Genomic DNA, 19157 nt, shown 5'->3' with positions numbered 1-19157 from the left:
GCCCTCCATGCTGGTGTTTACCCCCACGTGGTGTTCTTGTTCCTCAGGAAATCCCCCCCACCATGCCCCCCCCCCCCCCCGACATCCTACGGTCCTATGGCCTCACCTTGCCCTGTCCCTTCTGCCTGCTCGGCCCCTCTGGGAACAATTCCTTCTTTCCCACCCAGATTCCAGCCCCCTCAGTTTCACTCCGCCTACTGACACCTCCCTCTGGCCACTCTTGCCCCTCTCGAGCCACCGTCGCGCTGCAGCCAGGGCACCCCCCCACCTCATCTGACTACAGCACTCACTGCCCACCGTCCTCGGGGAAACAGGCAAAGCCGTGGTCGGCAGGGCACGCTCACTGCGGAGTCCAGATGCATGACACCCCCCACCTTCGCAGGGGGCGCCTGGGTGCTCCCCACTCTCGCCCACACACCAAACGCGTCAGATAGGGACACAGAGCCACAGGGAGGAAAGGTCACAGGGGACTCTCCAAGGTCACAGGGCAATGTTCAGGAGCTGTGCGGTTTCACCTCTGCCTCACGATAGCCTGGGACCTCCTCAGTGGGGTAGTGACCCACAGATCAGCCCTCCTTGCCAGCAGCACGTGCATCTATCCCCATTTTACAGAAGAGAGAAGTGAGTCCCAGAGAGGGCCGATGATGTGCTCCAGGCCACACAGCTAAGAGATGCCGAGTCAGCATTTGAGCCTTGGTCAGCTCTGTGGCCTGGCATTCTACCGCACGCCGCAGAGTTGTTGACGTGGGTGGGGGCAGAGCGGAGGGAGGGTGGAGGGCAGAAAGCAGCAGGTGGCAGGGCGGACCCCTCCGTGACTCTGGGGCAGCATGGGCTGCAACCTCGACATAGGTCGGCCTCCAGGAATATCCAGCTACTTCTGCTCCCTTCTCGAAAACACTGTATTCCCTTCAAATATAGACTAAGTAAAAACAAAATCACGAGACTCCAGTATATTTGAAATGTTCAAATATATGGAAAATCATGGTTAATCCTGTTCTGTTTTTCTTCCCTCTCTCCCCTTCCTTCCTTCCTGTATTCCTTCCTACCTTTCTATCCCAATACCAGTTAAAGGAGGAAATGCTTGATTTTGATTTCAAGGCTTAGAGGGTTTTTTCAACCATTAAAAATAGCTTTACCCTAGCCACACACACACACGCACACACACACACATGCCTGCAAACCTATGCTACTATAGAAGGTACGGGTCAGTTGTTGGCTGGCCAGGTAACAGGGTGTCAGTTCCTGCTCTGGCCCTCCTTTCTCTCATTTGAAAACTGTGGGCGTGCTTGCCAATGTTTCCAAAGCACATCAAAGTGCAGACATATCAGACCAGTAGCAAACACTCACCTCTCCCAACATTCAAATAATCACAGACCCATTTTGTCAGTGAAAAGATCTAAAAAAAAAAAAAATAATGAGTGCAAGCTCTATAGCATCTGAAAACACACAGGATTCGCTCTATTTCTCTCGCACTCAGAACCAAAAAGAATTCCCATCAGCCCCTCGGCACTTATCAAAGTGATAGGCGCTGAATATGGAGAAAGCCTGAGGAAGGCTGGAGGCCGTTCCTATGCCCAGGCCGGCTGGCTGGGGTAAAACATCCAAGTTGGAAGCCTTTTGAGCAGGAAGAGTATTTCAGGCACCAGGAAGCCACCACGACCTTGAACGGGAGCAGGCCGTAACCGACCGTCTGATCCGGCTTTCACAGCTACACAGCCACAGGCGCTGTCTGCTGAGAAGATCCCCCTACGCGCAGTCATCATGGGACGGGACTAAGTCAGACATCCTGATTTCTCACCAGACGCTGTCTTTCAAATGAGAACCACATCACACTGGGCTGTTTTTGCCCTTGCTAGCCCTCAGAAAAAAACCAGATGTTCTTTTGATTACAGAGAGACAGTGGGGGAGACAGAAAGAGAAAGAGAGATCCGTGTTATCGTGTGATGGCTTGAAAGATACAAATAGGACCTGAGGTGCCTGTGGGTCCGGCATTTCTTCAGGGAGAAACAGCAGACCCCGCCAGGCCTCGTTTGCAACGTATAACCCCAGAAAAACACCTAGAGACATGTTTACTTCTGTTCAGCCTCCAAATCGCCATTTATGAGCTCTCCAGGCAGCCACAGCTTTGTCTCTCCCTTTGCATCTCCAGAGCTTAGCCGAGGGATGACAGTGAGTCCTGGGGGTTGGAATGTGTTCCCTCAAGAGTCATACTTTGAAATCCTAACCCCCAGTCATTCGTAATATGACCCTATTTGGAGATAGGGTCTTTGCCGAGGTAATCGAGTTAAAATGAGACCATGAGAATGGCCCCTAATCCAGAATGACTGGTGTCCTCATAGAAAGGGGACATTCGGACACAGCGTGGCACATTCGGGGAAGGCGATGTGAAGACACAGGGAGAAGACGGCCGTCTACAAGCCTAGGAGATGGTTCTGGAACAGAGCCAACGCTCGTGGCTCTCTGAAGGAACCAGCCCTGCCCACACCTTGATCTTGGACTCCAGCCTCCAGAGCTGTGAGAGAAGAAATTCCCCTTGTTTCAGACCCAGTCTGCAGCATTTTCCTGTGGCAATCCTAACGGATTAATCCGGCGGGTGAATACTCAGTAGAAACGTCCTTTCCTTGATTCGCAGACAGTCTCCTGTGCCTCACTGTTGTGCCCGGACATGGAAAAGCCAGTCCCGATGATAAGACTTACCATGTAAAGTAATACAATTACAGTGGCCAATATTAATATTAAGAATTTCCAAAAAAAAAAAAAAAAAGAATTTCCTATTTACTAGACACACTGCAATGTGCTGTATGTGTTGTTTTGTTTAACACACACATGACTGTGAACATGGCTTTGCGGTCACCTCTGCTCAGAGAGGCGGCATTGCATGCTCTTTGAAGTTTATTTATTTTGAGAGAGAGAGCATGCGAGCAGGGGAGGGGCAGGGAGAGAGGGAGAGAGAGAATCCCAAGCAGGCTCCCCGCTGTCAGCACAGAGCCCAATGAGGGGCTCGATCCCACAAACTGTGAGCTTGTGACCTGAGCTGAAACCAAGAGTTAGATGCTTAACCGACTGAGCCACCCAAGTGCCCCTGGCATTGCATGCTTTAAAGAGGGATCATTCCGGAAGCATTCTGGCTGGCTGAATCTTGGCTCTGCCTACCGCCAGCTCGGACTTTGCATAAATTACACTCTAAGTTTCAAACGTTATCTTGTTTTAATCTATGAACTGGAATAGTCATGGCACCTGTGTCCTGGGGCAGAGCTTCCCATATGTTAAGGGCCACAGTCTGCTACTGATCCTCCTAGCCTCCCTGGGGGGCAGGGGTGGAGGCAGCTAGGGCGGGTCCTCTCACCCGGCTGTCTGAATGCAGACGTCATCATCCCCAATGTGGGTCATGGCATGAAAACGTCAGTGTCCAGTCACCCTCTGGACACAGGGTGAGGGCTGAATGGATTAATCCCTGCAAAAGGCTTGGTGCATAATAAGTGCTCAACAACATTTATTAAAGACTTGACGCCCTTTGTCTCAGCCTCCAAAGCCAGAGCTCCTCCCTCTAGGCCGTGTTGCTCAACGCACAAGGGCATATATGATGTGAAATAGGGCGTTGTAGGGGTGCCTGGGTGGCTCAGTCGGTTGAGTGTCTGCCTCTAGATTTCAGCTCAGGTCATGATCCCAGGGTCATGGGATCGAGCCCCATGTCAGGTTCCATGCTTAGCGTGGAGCTTGCTTAAGATTCCCTCTCTCTCTCTCCCTCTGCCCCTCTTCCCCTCTCTCACACAAATAATAATTTAATAAAATAACAATTAAAAATAATAATTAAAATTACTAAAATTATTAAATAATAAATATAATTAAAATTAATTAAAATAATGATTAATAATTAAATAATTAATTAATAAAATAATAATGACAATAAAATAATTAATAATTGTAAATAAATAATAATTGAGTTATTAAAATAATAATAATTAAAATAATAATTAAAATAATTAAAAATACAATAGAATACAATGCAATAAAATAAAATAAAATATAATAAAATAAAATATAATAAAATAAAATAAGATAAAGGCATCTTCAACCAAACCACAAACATCAATAGCACTGACATGACTGTTGACACTCCCTCACCTCCCCGGTCAGGACTATCACACAATGGGGCAGAGCTCCAGCCTTGTGGCCCAGGAGGACCAGGAAAGACCCAGTGAAACAGTTCAGGGACTTGGGATAAAGAGAAGACAACCATTCTTCAGGCCAGGCCAGGGGCCGGCAAGATTTCTCGGTTAGAGGCCAGACAGTCAACATTTCAAGCTTCGCTGGCCACGTTTGTTCTCTCTTGCACATGCTCTTCTCTATCCTTTTATACAATCCTTTACAACTGTCCGAGGCCCTTCTTAGCTCACAGGTTGCACAGCAACAGGCTGTAGGCTATGGGTTGCCAACACTGGGCTGTCAGGGCCGTGGGCTTCAGATGCACGTGGCACGAGGGGTTGGGGCGGGGGGCGGGGGGGGGGGGGTCTACATTCTGGGACCCAGAACTGCAACAGGCAACTTGACAAGGAGTTTTGTGCTTTCTCCAGAAATGAGGGCTGGTCTGGGAGACGTCATCTGGGAGGTAAAATTGCTTTTTTGCTGTGTTGATGGTTGTGCTTCCTAACTCTTTTACAAAAAGATGATGATTCGTTTGCTTTGTTTTTTCAAAATTGTTCTTATTTGGTAGAACGAAAAATTGGCAACCGTGACCTGTCCGAGAATACAAGGTAAGCCACTAATCCAAGAGGAGAATGTAAGCCCACCTGTCTTCTCCACACCCACGTGGCCTCATCTCGCTCCGGATCCAGCCTCCTGCTGAAATCATGTCACTGCTGTCACAGCTGACCCCTGACCCTAGCTCTTCCCTCCCCAGTATTGTGTCCTGGAAACCAGGGCCCTTACCATGGTCCTAATGTCCCCTTTCCCCTGCTTTGGGTCACAACCTCCTGACTGTGGAAACTTCTAGTCTTTCTCATTAATTACCCTCAATAGGGTATGCCTGGTCATTCGACCACATTCTTCAAATTCTTTGCCATAATTTTCAGCTCACAATTTTCATTTCCACCCAGACCCTGCTGAAGTGTTGGGTGAATTTACCATCTACGGGGACTGTTGATGGTCCACTCACCACTCTGGTCTGTTTCCTGACCCCTTTAGTCCCAGAGACATTCATGTCCACTCGTTCCAGCCCAGAACGCCCACGGCCACATCCACACCCTAAACCAGCTCCCGACTTCCGCTGCGATGCCACTCTCCTCCCCCCTCTAGGGCACCCATCTTCACAGGTCTGTCCAAAGCCAGGGCCACCCACTGGTCGGCTGTTTCAACTTCCCTTTTGCCAGTGCCCTCAACCCCGTCTTCCTGGTTGGATTAACCCAAGGGACTGCTTTGTCTGCAGCTTGTCTTGGTCAGCTGAGCACAACTCAAGCCACTTCCCCGGACAGATCGGCACCTTCACAACTTCTGGATCCCCAGCCTCACCTGAACCGTCAACCCCTCGGCACCCTCGTCCTCACCTCCTTCTGTTCTCTCTATCCACCACCTCTGGTGCCTGTTGCTCCGTCCAGGCCCAGCGCCGTCACAGCCCCTGCACCTTCAGCAGGTGCCCGACCTCTCACCTCCCAGAGAAAAGAGGGACAGTCCTCAGCATTGTCCTCAACTCTGTGTCCCCCTCTCCACTCTCTATGAATCATCCCGTCTTCTTTCTTTCTTTCTCCTAGACGGAGGAAGGATGGCTGTTGGGACGGGTTCCCCCATCTGTGTTCTAGAGCTCGTTCTTTCTCACCGCCCCCCAGGGGCATCCGCAACCAATTACACCCCCAGGCCAGTCCTGCTCCCACCCCTCCTCTGTCTTTGGTCCATCCCTGGACACTGACACTTGACTCTTAGCATAAAAACACACTCAAATGCCCCCCTTGAAAACAAGACGTTATTCTACCCCACAGTTTCTTACCTTGGGGGTTAGATTTCCAGGGCTGATTTTCTGAAAATAGAGGCAAAATCTGGTATGTATGGAGGGGCATACTGTTTCAATACATTATCGGGGGGCGGGGTCATGACCCAAGACAGATAGTTACCAACGAATGGGCCACCTTCTCCTTTAGCTGTCAATCTTGCTCTCTCTTTTTATTCAGAGCCAACATTCTTGGGAAAAGTTTGTAGCTTCTACTTTCTCAAATCACTACTATTTCGCTTTTTCCCTCATCATCCCACTACATTCATAAAGTGCTTGCCTAGCCCAGTGAATGTCTGTAGTCCCCATCGTCCTTGAAGTTGTTGGTCACATCTCCCTTCCCTGGTTTCCGTGACACCCCACGCCACCAGCATGCCTCCCATCTTCCTCCTGCTTCCCCTGGCTTCTCTCCTCCTCTTCCCTTCCATGCTGTTGTTCCTCAGGGGTCTGTCCTTGACCTTCACTGTTGATATCCGACACACTCTCCACAGGCAATCTCACTGTCCCCATGACTTAAAGTACTGACACACTGATGACCATCAGCACATCTTCAGGCCAGAAGCTTCACCCAAGCGCCATGCCGAGACAGTCCGTGCTTAGCAGACCCCTCCCAGCAGGTGGCCACGACGTATCCCAAACTCAGCCTGTTGAAAGCTGAGGGCTTACTCTTACTTCCATCCTTAGCCACGGTCTTCACCTGGTTCCCTTCTTACGCTCTCCGTCTCGGGAACTGGCCCCGCTACCCATGGGACTGCCCAACCTGAAGTGTTAAATGTTGTCCCCGACTGGTGTTCAGGTAGACTGTATGTCCACCTAGAAAGGACCTGATAGAAGGAAAATTAAAACAAATACTCTTTCAAGTCTAAATCTCAGGTTCTACCATCATAAGTGGACGCTCTCCCCGGAAAACACATCCAGCCAAAACATGGCCTCCAACGTTTCTCGAGATCTGTCTGCTGCCTCCCTTACCTACCTCCTCAGTTACATCTCTCTTCGTTCTACTCCCTACCACCCCAAACTCACGTCTGGAGGTCTAGCCAATCACCCCGTGTTGTACGACGTTGTTCCTCTCATCTGACATACGCTTGGTAAGTGAAGTCAGTTTATTCATGCAGTGAACTCATGTCATCCTTTAAGACGTAATTCAGATGTCACTTTGTACGCACACCCTTCTGAGGCTCCCACCCCCACTACCGCCAGCCTGTTCCACTGATATGTCTACTGTTCCACTAATACATCTACGGTTCTACGAATAGACTGCACTACAATTTCCTTATGTTTTCTATCTGTTAAAGTATGAGCTCCTGGAGACCAAAGACTCCGCCTCAGTTTTCATTGCTTGTCTGAGCCCTATCATAATAGTATATAAAAATCTTGGGGCGCCTGGGTGGCTTGGTCGATTGGGCGTCTGACTTTGGCTCAGGTCATGATCTCGCGGTTCATGAGTTCGAGCCCCGCGTTGGGCTCTGTGCTGACAGCTCGGGGCCTGGAGCCTGTTTTGGATTCTGTGTCTGCCTCTCTCTCTGCCCCTCCCCTGTTCACGCTCTGTCTCTCTCTGTCTCAAAAATGAATAAACGTTAAAAAAAAATTTAAAAATCTCAACAATAGAAATAGTAACATAGCCGTAGGTGGCACTTGTTAATGTTCCGTGTGCTGACAGGAACAATAATATCAATATTTTGCGTGTATTTTGCGTCCTAAATGTGTATTTCATGAATGAATTGATGAAGTTCCTTAACTGGTAAAGAACGAATGGGATGCCAAATATTTTTTTTTATCTCTATAAAGATTAATACTATGATTATTCGCCTACCACAAGACCTCGAGTGGATCAGTGGCAGAACTGATCACCTAGGAAACAAATCATGGTCCACCAATTTAATAAGATCTCACTCTTCTGTGGCACATTCCAGTTGATGAAACATTTCATTGACACTACAAGATGTAATCACTACATCAGCCTATGCATCAACGGTATTACTGTCACTCTTTTTCAAGGGACTGAACTGAGGCTCTGAGCTGGTGTAGGACGTGGCCACAGTCACGGCTCGTGGTTAGCAAACCAAAGGCTTAACAAAGACTTCCCCCTCCCAGTACCCACTTCGCCACAGCTACCCCTCTCTCCCCAGGACTCCACTTCAGAGACAAAGTGGTTCCCTTTCTTGGCCTGTGTTGGGCAGGCAAAGGTTTCCACAGACATCTGAAATGGGCCAGCCTCTGCAGAGGTTATGAGCTGTGGATGGGTGAGTGATCATCTTTTACACCACTAACTTCAAAGACACTGCTGGAGAAAATTCCTAACTAAGAAAAAGACAGGCACGTGGGACCAGACTTGGGACAATCCTCCCTCCGTGTCCTCCTGACAAGCTACTAAGTTCATCACAAGCCAAATTCCTACTGGAAATTCAAAGGCTCGGGATAAACCTGATTTCTCTCTGGGAAGGTTGACTCCTATCAAATGGACCCCTCCAAATTCCCCCCCACATACAAAGGCGACCGGGGAGCTGGTACGATAACGGGGTTTTCTGGGAGCATGTGAACTCTTTCTTGGGGTCACTGCATGTGATCCTGGGTGCTGGATAAAACTGCCGAAATTCGGAGGCATAAATGCATACGGAGCACCAACGTGAGCTAATCGGAGAAATTCCAGTAGTGCAAGAGCATCAGGCAGAGGCTGGCCTGACCTCTCAGTGGACTGTGGGTAACTCGCCCAAGGTCACGCAGCTGGTCTGCACCCAGGCGGGCAGACTCCTGAGGCTCTACTCTGCCTTTCGGGGCACGGTGGCAGTAAGGGCAGCTACGGCTGTCACCACTGTCTGTTAGGGGCTGCGTGTGACAGGCACTGCACCAAGCACTGCCCTCCATGCTTCATCCAAATCTCACGGCCACTTGTGGAGGCAGGGCTATTAGGAAGTCTGCCTTAAGGACGCTGAGGCTCAGAGCAGTGACGCGACGTGCCCCGGGTCACACAGAGTAAGAACAGAACTAGAATTGAAACCCGGATTCACCCCATCCATGCCACAGTCTCTCTGCTTCACTGCTCCTACTTCTACAAACATCTGCCCAAAACTGCTTGCCTGTGCGTAAGTTATCACAAAAACAGAAAAACAAAGGCCACGCCTTAAAGTACAACGGAGCCAATCGTCAGAATTACAAAAACAGAAAACTCAGAGGGAAGCTTAGAGGCCATTTAAGCCACCTCCTCACACCGCAAGGGCATCTCCAACAGGCTCGACTTCTCCAGTGGTGGGGAGCTCATCACCTCAATCTCCATCAGAGCGAGATCACCAATGCCAATGCCTTCTCCTTTCATCATCTGACCCCATCTCCTTCTCGCCCAGTCCCTCACTGGTCCCTTCAGGATGCCAGACGCCCCCATCCATACTGAAGGCTTCCCTCAATCCCTTCTGAGCTGGGCCCTCTCGTCTCCTGGACTTTGCCCATGTAGGAGGGAAGGTGACTGCCTCCTTCATAAATCAAATCCCACTCCTCCAAGGGGGTCGAGGTCAGAATTCCGCGGAGACTCAGCAGTAGGGATGAAGAAAATGAGGAATGACCACAGAATCGTTAAAACAAAACACAACTTAATATAGCACTAGCCGCTTAGAACATGGGATTACTATCTTGAACCAACGGTTAATATTATTATAATCCATGAAACTAAAGGAAATCTACCCCTGTGGATGGACTGCAATTCAGGGACAGTTGGGTTCACAGACCACTATGCAGAGTGACTTGAGGGGCTCTAGGAAAGGCAACCTGTCTAAAACACTTCTCCTAAATACTGGTCAAATCGTCTGAGAAACAACCATTTTCTGGTTTATCCCCTTGTTGAAATGTGAAAACTCTTGCAGAAGATATCATATTAAAGTAATATCAAGTATTTGCAGCGTGAATTATTTTGTCAACTCCTCAACTCCATTTAAATGTTTTATTCATTTATTTTGAGCGAGGAAGGGGCACAGAGAGAACCCCATGCAGGCTCCATACTGCCAGCGCCGAGCCTGACGCGGGGCTCGATCCCACGGACCGCGAGATCATGACCTGAGCCGAAATCAAGCGTCGGTCGCTTAACCGACTGAGCACCCCCCCCGCCCTCGGGCGCCCCAACTCCACTGGGTCTGACGAGAGTTCTCTAGCAGAGCACTAGGAAATAAAACAATAAATAAGCAAGATGTATCTCCTCCGTGACAGCTAGCTGGTCAGGGCTGGTTTGAGAGTGGGAGGGAAAGAGGAAAGAGGAACCACTTCTGTCGTCAGAGAGGCCTGCCTTGGGATGGGAGTTGCAGCGGGGAGGTGGGGTGCTGAGAAGCAGATAGTCATGAGTTTCCCAGAGTGGGTTGGAGGCCAGGAATAGGAAGGGGGGAAAAATCGGGAGGAACCAAAAGCTCCCTCCACCTCACAGTTTTGACTGTGCTCATTTATTATCGGGTAGTATCTGATTGATTCCAGGCTGAAAATATACCTTCTATAGCCAAGCAAGACACTTGAAAGAAACCTTTAAAGCTAAAGCCAAAACAACCGAAACCAAAAGGTAGGTCTTAAGCTGGCATATTTTCTTCTTGGTTCTGTCTCCCTTAAATTTGATTGAACAATTCCCCGACGGACCAGGTACACACCTGGTACTAACCATCTGGGGAGGAAGTTTCTGACGAAAATCCTAAGTCTTCTCCAGCCCCTAAGGTCTAACAAGGGTTCAGGACACAATCAATCAGCAAACATTAATCAAGTGCCTCCTGGGCTCACCATGTACAGCTGCACAGGTTGTACACTGTACTATATCGCAGGGGCAGCTTTTATAAATATTACCTGTGAAAGATATCCCTTAGAACAGGCAGCACTTGACCTAATTTAGCTGTTCCAACACTGCCACCTTCACCAGGCACTGGCCGAGGCAATTTTACACGGCACATCTCTTTCAAGCTTAATAACAACCTCGTTGAATTAGGCATCATCATCTCCATTTTGAAGGTGAGGCACCTGAGACTCAGAAAGTTTCTTTAAATTGGTCAAGATCGTTCATTGATACACCTTTCCAACAAACACTGAACCTCTGTTAGCTTTAAATACTAACCTAGAGCAAACTGAATATATACGTATTAAACCTAACAAATTCTAGAGGCGCCTGGGTGGCTCAGTCAGTTAAGCGTCCGACTTCGGCTCGGGTCATGAGCTCATGGTTTGTGGGTTCGAGTCCTGTGTCAGGCTCTCTGCTGACAGCTCGGAGCCTGGAGCCTGCCTCAGATTCTGTGTCTCCCCCTCTCTCCGACCCTCCCCTGCTCGCCCTCTGTCTCTCTCAAAAATAAATAAACATTAAAAAGAATTTTAAACCTAACAAATGATAAAGAAAATAACAGTCAGTGTCTATTATATACCAGGCACCGTGCTAAGTATGAAGGATCAAGCCACAAGTTGTGAACTCAGTTTCTGGGAGCACGAAATCTGGCAAGCAAGAAGAAGTGCCCTCATTCATTCAGTAAATACCTTGCGAGCACTCACTCGGTACCAGGGAACCTTCTAGGGGCTGAGGCTACAGCAGTGAATGAGACACCGAGCCCCTGTCGCATGCAGTTTCCCTTCTGGGGGGAGGGCAGACGAACATTCAAGATGTAAGCAGGTGAGAAAATTTCACAGCAGACAAGAGAGCAGAGTGAGGGAGTGGAGAGTGCCCAAGGGGGCTGCTTCGATGCGGAGTTAGGGGTGATGTCAACTCAGAGAAGGGGCCCCACGGAAACGTGCTAGGAGGAAGTCCCGTGGTGCAGGGCTGTCTGTGGGCTCTGCTCACTGCCGTAGCCCCTGCACCTAGCGCCTGGCCCAGGGGAAATGCCCACTAACCACTTGCAGAATGAATGAGCAGATAGATGGGGGAGTGGCGGCCAAGGCACGAGAAACCATAACCGTGGCCCCGATCCTGCACCCCAGCAGCTGGCGCGATGCTCCCGCCCGCATCCGAGGGGAGACGCGAAACTGACCACCTGGGGCCGCTTTCCTCACATCTCCCGTTTCCTTCCCCCCGCCGCTGCTGTGGCTCCGGTTCGCCAGCTGTGTCCTTCTGCTCCTCAGCCCCCGGGGGTCTCGGAAGGGAGATCGGGGCCGGGGTGGGGGGGGGCGGGGTGGAGGGCTGCTGCTAGTAGGAAGCTGTGCCCAGAGCCCGCTCGGCCCTGCTAACTGCAGCTGCCCAGCCAGCGTGGCCCTGTGGGAGAGGAGCCTCCAGGCTGCACACCCCGCTTGGGGAGGGAGCTTGTCCCTGGGGCACGAGACCCATCCCCGGACAGCAGTTCTCAGGGGGTGGCTGCAGACTCTGCACTGGGAACCCCGCGGTGGGTGCACACGCATGGAAACCCTGTGCGGCTTTGGGACGGAGATGCACGTTTTCCACGGGCTCTTGGAGTCGGTGCCTGCTCCCTGGGGCCTTCCAGCCCGAAGACCCGAAGAATTAAGAATTAGCCCTGGTGTGGGTTGCCGTGTCACCAGTCTAGTGACAGTGCACCTGCACGGTCTGCAGGAGCCCCTGCGGAGTCCGTTAAAGCCCTCCAGCCCTGCGGAGCACGCTGTGATGTCGGGAATGAGTGGGTCTGCCTGGCTGCGGTGCGTGCTCCCTGCAGGCTGGCCCTGCTGCTGGCCCCCGCAGGGAGAGCGGCCCTCCAGAAGGTCATGCCCACATCCCCGTGTCGCCGAAATAAAGGCGGAGAACATGTGAAGGTCATCCTAGCATCCCTGAAAGGGCAGCGGAGGCCTCTGTGCCACTGAGACCACTCTGCAGCTCACCGTCTCCTCTGGCCAGCCCTGCACCTTCCCTTTTCCCCCCCTTTCCCCCCTGTGGGTGCCTTTGCACCTCAGGGTCTGGCTCCTGGGGAACCCAGCCAGCCACACTCAGCAGAGCGGGGAGACTGGGTTCGAATTCGGACTGGGTCTGAATCTCTCCTATTTGCTAGCTGTTTGAACTTGGACCTCTCTGAGCCTTAGCTTCCAGGTCTGTAGGATGCACATAGTCGTGCGCACAGGGCAGTCGCGAGGGTTAAAATACGGAAAGCATTTAGCACAGTGATTGATGCGACAGCCAACGAGTAGGAGTTTTTAAAGTATATAGTTCTGTACCTCTGCCCTTAACTGGCTGTGACTTACTAGAGCCATCTTCTCTCTCTGCCCGTTTCCCCTTCCACAGAAAGATGGGTTTGGACTTGTGAATTATCGCCGACATTTCTTAAACACTCACCCTTTATCAGGTTCCGTGCGGAGCCTTGTACTTTTTCTTCAGCACAAGCCCACTAGATTCATCTCTCTTGTTTTCTACCATCATCCCCCCCTTTCAGAGAGGCAAACGGAGGCATCGCCAGGCTGAGAAAGACCTAGAAGAGGACTGGGAGCTGCATGGACCGACTTCAAAGCCTGTGGCTGGGCCATGTCCCGATGCTTCCCTCACTTAGAAGATGTGCAGGCTCCCTGCCAGCACTCACATTTTTTAGGATCACACCACTCTCCAGCTTAATAGAAAACATTCGCAGAAAAGATCAACCGAATTCCAGCACCCCACTGGCACAGCGAGGCGAAGTTGATGGACGGTAGTTGTGTGGCCTGAAAGACTGTCCGTGCAGACACTTCCATCACCTGGAATTCAGGCTTGTAGCTGTCCCCGAGCTCGGGGAGGGAGGTGGTGAGGAGAGGAGCTGGAGGGCTGGGCTGGGGCCAACAGCAAGGAGGCACCTTTCTCCCCACAGGGAGCAAACTGTGTCATACCTGCCGCTCCAAGGGGGGCTCCTGCTTGAGAGCCGGGAGCATTTTCTAAGGGGCATTTTGAAGTGTTTCGGGGTAAAATGAACTGAGAAGACAGATACGGATTTTCAAAGATTCATAATCCGTGTTTTCCCCTGGTGGGCAATCCAAATACTCAATTTGCTTCAGCGGCACCTCTGAGCAAGTGCTTCTGAAATGGTAGATGAAAAGCGACATTATCAGTTGTCGTGGGAATAAGCCCGCAGAAGATCCGGTGTTTGGGCAGGTGGGAGAGGGGGAGATTGAGGCACCTACAGTGGGCTCCTGCCTCTGAGAAGGTGATTCCTGCTGACCCTGAACGTCCTCTCTGGATTGCTTGGTCTTTTAAGAAGCAACGGACATCTTCTTGTATAAAGAAATGACAGCTTTCCTGTTTCACTGGTTTTTAAAAATGTATAAAATTTCCCCCAGTGAGTAAAATGGTATTCTATATACAGATAACATGCCTGTGCACGTTTTCTCAAAATCGAGCTTGTCTGTCCACCAACACATTCCCCTTACAGCCCCAAAGGAGGGCTTTTGAACAGTCTGAAAGTTCAGTGTGCAACTGTGTAAAGGTCTTCAGGGAAGTGTGGCAGCCAAGGCACCTAGCTTCTGGCCCCCGTCCCCCATCTGGCCTCTCCCTGCCCCTCGCTGGCCTTGCAGTCCTAAACGACTTCTCTTTCTATTTCATCATGTGCCGCACTGATGCACACCTTTGGGCTTCTCTTTGCACACCTCCCTCTACCCAGGATGCTTCCTTTTCCCCCCTTGACATCTGACGAACGTATGCTCCTTCTCTATGTCGCAATGTGGGGCCGTGATGCACTCTGGTACTTTCCCTGTCTGTCTGTGGTGAATCTGGGGGAGGCTTCCCAAGGCCCCCACTGTGGTAAGTGGCTCAGCTCCTTCAATTCTGACTTCCTGTGCCTTTCTCCCAACTAGAAGGCCGGCCCTTGTCCTTGCAGTCAAGACCTCTGGCCCCCAGCACAGCGCCTTTTCTGGAATGTAAGTGAAAATTCAGAATCCATGACCCGAAAAGTGGCTGGCAGAGACATATGCACGGAGGGGAGCTAAATTGAAGGGAAGGACGAGCTGTTTGGCCTTAACACGTTTCTCCAACTCGTCCGCCCTAGAGCTCCCTGCCACGTTCACCCGCCCCCACCCCAGGTCATTGTACCAAGGTCTAGTGCCAAACCCAGTACAGAGTCTCCTGCCAGCCCTGTGCTCGGGCGAAAGCCTTTCCCTACAGCCCTTCTGCCTCATCTCACTGACGAGCCTAGGCCCACCATATGGAAATGTCTCCAACATCTGAACGCCCCAGGCTGTTTCATGCCCCTGGGCCTTTGCACACACAAACCACTCTCTCTGAGGGAAAGGCGTACTGAAACTTGGCCATTGGACAAACTCCTGCCATCTTCAAACCACCTAGCGTGTTAGAAGCCTCCCCGACTTGTGAGAGCTCGGAAATCACCTTCCCCTTCCCCTCACCCCCACTGACCCATCAGTGCATCAGAATCCTTCTTCACAGAGGCTTTGAATGAGTGGCTTAATGCACACCAACTCATCACAAGACACAAGGCCAAGCGGTGGATGTCCGGACAAGTCTAGGGCTGGAAGTCTACCTCTGCCACCCTTTCCAGAAACTCGAACCAGATGTTCTTGTCTAACTTGGAGGGGGGCCAGATGCACGGGGGCTCAAATCCCAGGGGTTCATTTAACCTCTCAGATCCTCAGCTCCCTTATTTGAGAAACAGACCTCACCACCATCTAACTTTCTGATGAGCACCAAAGGATTTGTAAAATGTTTGGTGTTTAATAAATATTTCCTTTCCTCTCCAGATAGGAAGTGCATAAAGATGAGCATTTTGCATACACATGGGGTACACACGCAAGTGTGTGCACGCACACGCACTCACGCACACACAATCTGTGTCAGAATCACGCTCACATATCAATACCCCGGAGGCGGCATTGTGCCCTCGCTTGACGGCCGTCAGAGGAACATACCCAGACTCTCCACGCCAATTTGGGAACTCTGAGCCCAGATGGAACGCACACTCCGACGTCCCTCCTGCTTTCAAATCGCACTTGTCAAAATCGCACTTGTTTCAGAAACCTGTGACATGTCACTCTGCTTTGGAAACTTCAACTCAGATCCACAGACTGCATGTGTGAAGGGGGATGCGAAACTCTACATCCTTTGCTCCCTTGTGTTGGTAATTCGAGTCCCAGGAATACAAATTATCAGGGGGAAAAAAAAAAAAAACAGAGCAGAAGCACCGCAAAAGCCCCTGAAGGTGTTCACACTTTGATTTGTTCGTATCTAAGAGTATGCATTTGACATTCAGATCCTGGAGCATTCTTTATCTATGCGCTGAATAAGTAACACTTTTGTAATGAGGAAGATTCCAATCTTGGATTCAAGATTTCCAAGATGGAAAAACGAACTCACTGCTAGTGAGGATATCACTAGAAACGACGCTGGAGACTAATATGGCAACACAAAGCTAGAGTCTTAAAATATAAAGTGGTTGAACCCAGTAATTCTGCTTTGGAGAATGTGTCCCCCGGGAAGTAACCTGGACATTCGGAAGAGCTTTATGGACCCAGGTGCTCATTATGGTATTTTCATAATGACGAGGAGTCATAAACAATCAAATGCCCCAAAATAGTGCAAGTTAGTGAAGTGCAGTGTGAAATGCGGAAGCTGACAACACTGGCCCGTTTTTGTCTGCATCTTCCTCACCAGATGGGGAGCATCACGAAAGTAGGAATGTGGACAGAGGAATGAATGAACGAATGAATGAATGAATGAACGGATGAATAGATGCATGGTGAATGCATTATTCAGAGAGATAAGTAACAATTTGGAAATATATACCTGATGCTCTGTTAGGTAACAATGAAAGAGTAACATTGTAGAGAGATTACAAGTACTTCAGACCACAGGAAAGGCTAAGGAGATTAGAAGCAACTAAATCAATGTTTGAACCCACATGACTTCTAAGTAACTCTTGTGATTTTTTTTCTCCTCTATTTCCGCATGGTTCGAACATTCCACAACTAACTGATAATAAAAGAGGACCTGTCTCTTGAGGTCTGTGCGAAGATCAAATGCTTGGTGCAGGACGGAGGACAAAACGGACAAAACACGTTGAAACGTTTCAGAAAAGATTATACGATCACATTTAATTCAATGAGGCTCACGTCTCTTCTCTCCCTCCCACAAAAATGAAGACAAGGAATTTAAAAAGTCTAGACCCACAAAGATGACAAGAGAAAACAAGAACGGGCAAACAACAGATAAGACAGTTCGACAAATTTTTCAATGGGGCAAAGAAGAGGGAGGTGTGTTGATGGACACGTCAGCACAGAGGAGCTAACACTCCAGGTCCCTGCAGAGCAGGTACGGACCTGACCTGTGTGTTTCACGGGCACCCCAAGAAGCCCAAGAAGGCGGGGGGGTACCATGGAAGGCAGGGGTGGAACACGGGACAAAGACAGGAGGGTCCGCTGCCCACACCCCGTGATTGGTGACGGCAACGGGAGATCCCTCTTGCTCCCTGGGGCTCCCCAGTGAGCCACATGCCCATGGACGGAACAAAAATACTCTTGTTTCGACCCCAAGTCTTGACACGACTAGATGTTGGAGACAAAGAAGGAAAATTGAAAAAGGGTGCTACAAGAGAACCTCGACTCCTCACCTATCAAGACAGGAAGGAACCCCACAGTCACTTCCAAGATTGACAAATCGAGGAGTAGCAGGATTCGTGTGTAAGGTAGAAAGGGAGAGGCCAAGGCGAGAAAAACACAGCTGCAAGAGTTAAGCACAATAGCCTCTGGAAGCAGAAATGGCAGGCGGTAGACGTGGGACAAGGAACCGGTCGGGTTTTTCTAAACCCTGAATCTCTGGAGACGATGTGATCATTTCAGTTGTCTTTACGTTATCTTGATAAACCTCAGTATCAACTTTGACCAAAGTCTGGTCAGGATACGTGTCCCCTGCTTGGTCGAAGCACCCCCTCCGCCATTCGTGACATGACAATGGCAACTCCTACGTCACAGCACTTTAGAAAGCTGACACTTTCTAGTCCTATGTCAAAGTCCTAGACATAAAGTCTCCAAGGGTTTAGACACAGATAGAATTCTGTATAGACTGTGCAGAAAATGTGTGTGTGTGTGTGTGTGTGTGTGTGTGTGATCTCTGAAGTCAGCTCTTTGAACCAGGTGGAAGAAACAACATGGGCTGAGCACATGTATACTTTTAGCCGCGGCCTTGGCTAAATGATTCCTTCCTACACAAGCTCTATATTCTGTCTCTTCAGCCAGCACTGTAATGACAGATGTCTGGAGCTCCTCAGACATCATGTCACAGGGCAGGAATTAACGTCGCTTGGGCCCTTCGAGTCATTTCCTGACTCAGAGAAGGCAGAACAGGGCCTTGCATCCAGGCCCTCGCTCTCCGGCACCACTCCCAGCTCACCCGCCTCCAGAAACCACTGCGCCCACCTGCCTGCACTTCCTGCTGCCTCGTGACCAGACGGGGCATGGCGGGGGCGGGGGGGGGGGGGGGCGGCAGCCTCAGTCTGGGCCATGCTCCCGGGCTCAGGGCCCCGCCTCAGATGTCACCGTGCCACCCAGTGCACTGAGGGCTGTGAGCCTCTACTTGCCAGCACTAGCTGGTTCTTTCCCTGTTTGGCCACAGGGCCACAGTACCTGACATTGGCCTGGGACCGTGCAGGTCTCGCCACTCCTGGACAGGGTGAGAACAACCCTCGGGATGAAACTTGCAGGCACGGGACCCAGCCCTCCTCTGCCTCCAACTGACTGCACTATTGGCCAAGGCGTTTATTCACTGGGAGTCGGTTTCCTCATCCGTGAAATGGGCGTGGGGCCAGCAGGGCCCCATCTATGCGTGTGTGCAGTTGCCAGGAGCTCAAATCAATGAGCGTGAGAGGCCCAGGCGAGCTCTCAACGACGGAGCGAAACTAAGAGAGAGAGGAGAAGAAGGAAAAGCAAGGTGGATCTCTCCTGAGAGAAGCTGAAAAGACAACTTACCTTTCTCGGGGAGGAAAGGCAGAACCGCCAAGGGGCAAAAACTGGGAGCATCGTTCTGAGCAACTGAAAAGAAGAAGAGAGGCAGCCGGTTAGGTCCCCTCCACCCTCAAAGGTGTCAACAGGGGCTCATGGCGGTAATGGCAAAATCGGACCTGGAAGGCAGACGGGCTGCGTTCAGCCCCCGAGACACCCTGAACTGGTCAGGATGGGCTAGGTTGGGCCGAGGTGACAGTCACATCTCAGCGGCTTAAAGCCGCCACCACCCAGGGTGGCCTCTGTCTCGCACCATGCGTCCTCCATAGGCGGGATGGGGCTTGGCTCTGTGTCGTCCCCCCGAGGCCCGGGGGGAGGAAGGCTCCCCCAC

At 50.6% G+C, this 19157-nt stretch overlaps 1 protein-coding gene across 1 annotated transcript in view; it reads right to left on the bottom strand.

The window, feature by feature from the left end:
- Positions 1–19157, bottom strand: part of TG (thyroglobulin) — a 252397-nt gene that overhangs the window by 129950 nt on the left and 103290 nt on the right. The window contains exon 35 of the mRNA XM_047074206.1: positions 18794–18856. Within this exon, the coding sequence (XP_046930162.1) occupies positions 18794–18856 (63 nt within the window). The remainder of the gene's footprint in view (positions 1–18793; positions 18857–19157) is intronic.

This window comes from Lynx rufus, unplaced genomic scaffold (genome assembly GCF_022079265.1).
Source record: "Lynx rufus isolate CCGP_SWC_20201006 ecotype Redwood Valley unplaced genomic scaffold, mLynRuf1.p SCAF_12, whole genome shotgun sequence".
NCBI classification, from domain to species: Eukaryota; Metazoa; Chordata; class Mammalia; order Carnivora; family Felidae; genus Lynx; species Lynx rufus.
The sequence above is the reverse complement of the archived record's forward strand: the minus strand, read 5'-3'. Positions and strand labels throughout refer to the sequence as shown.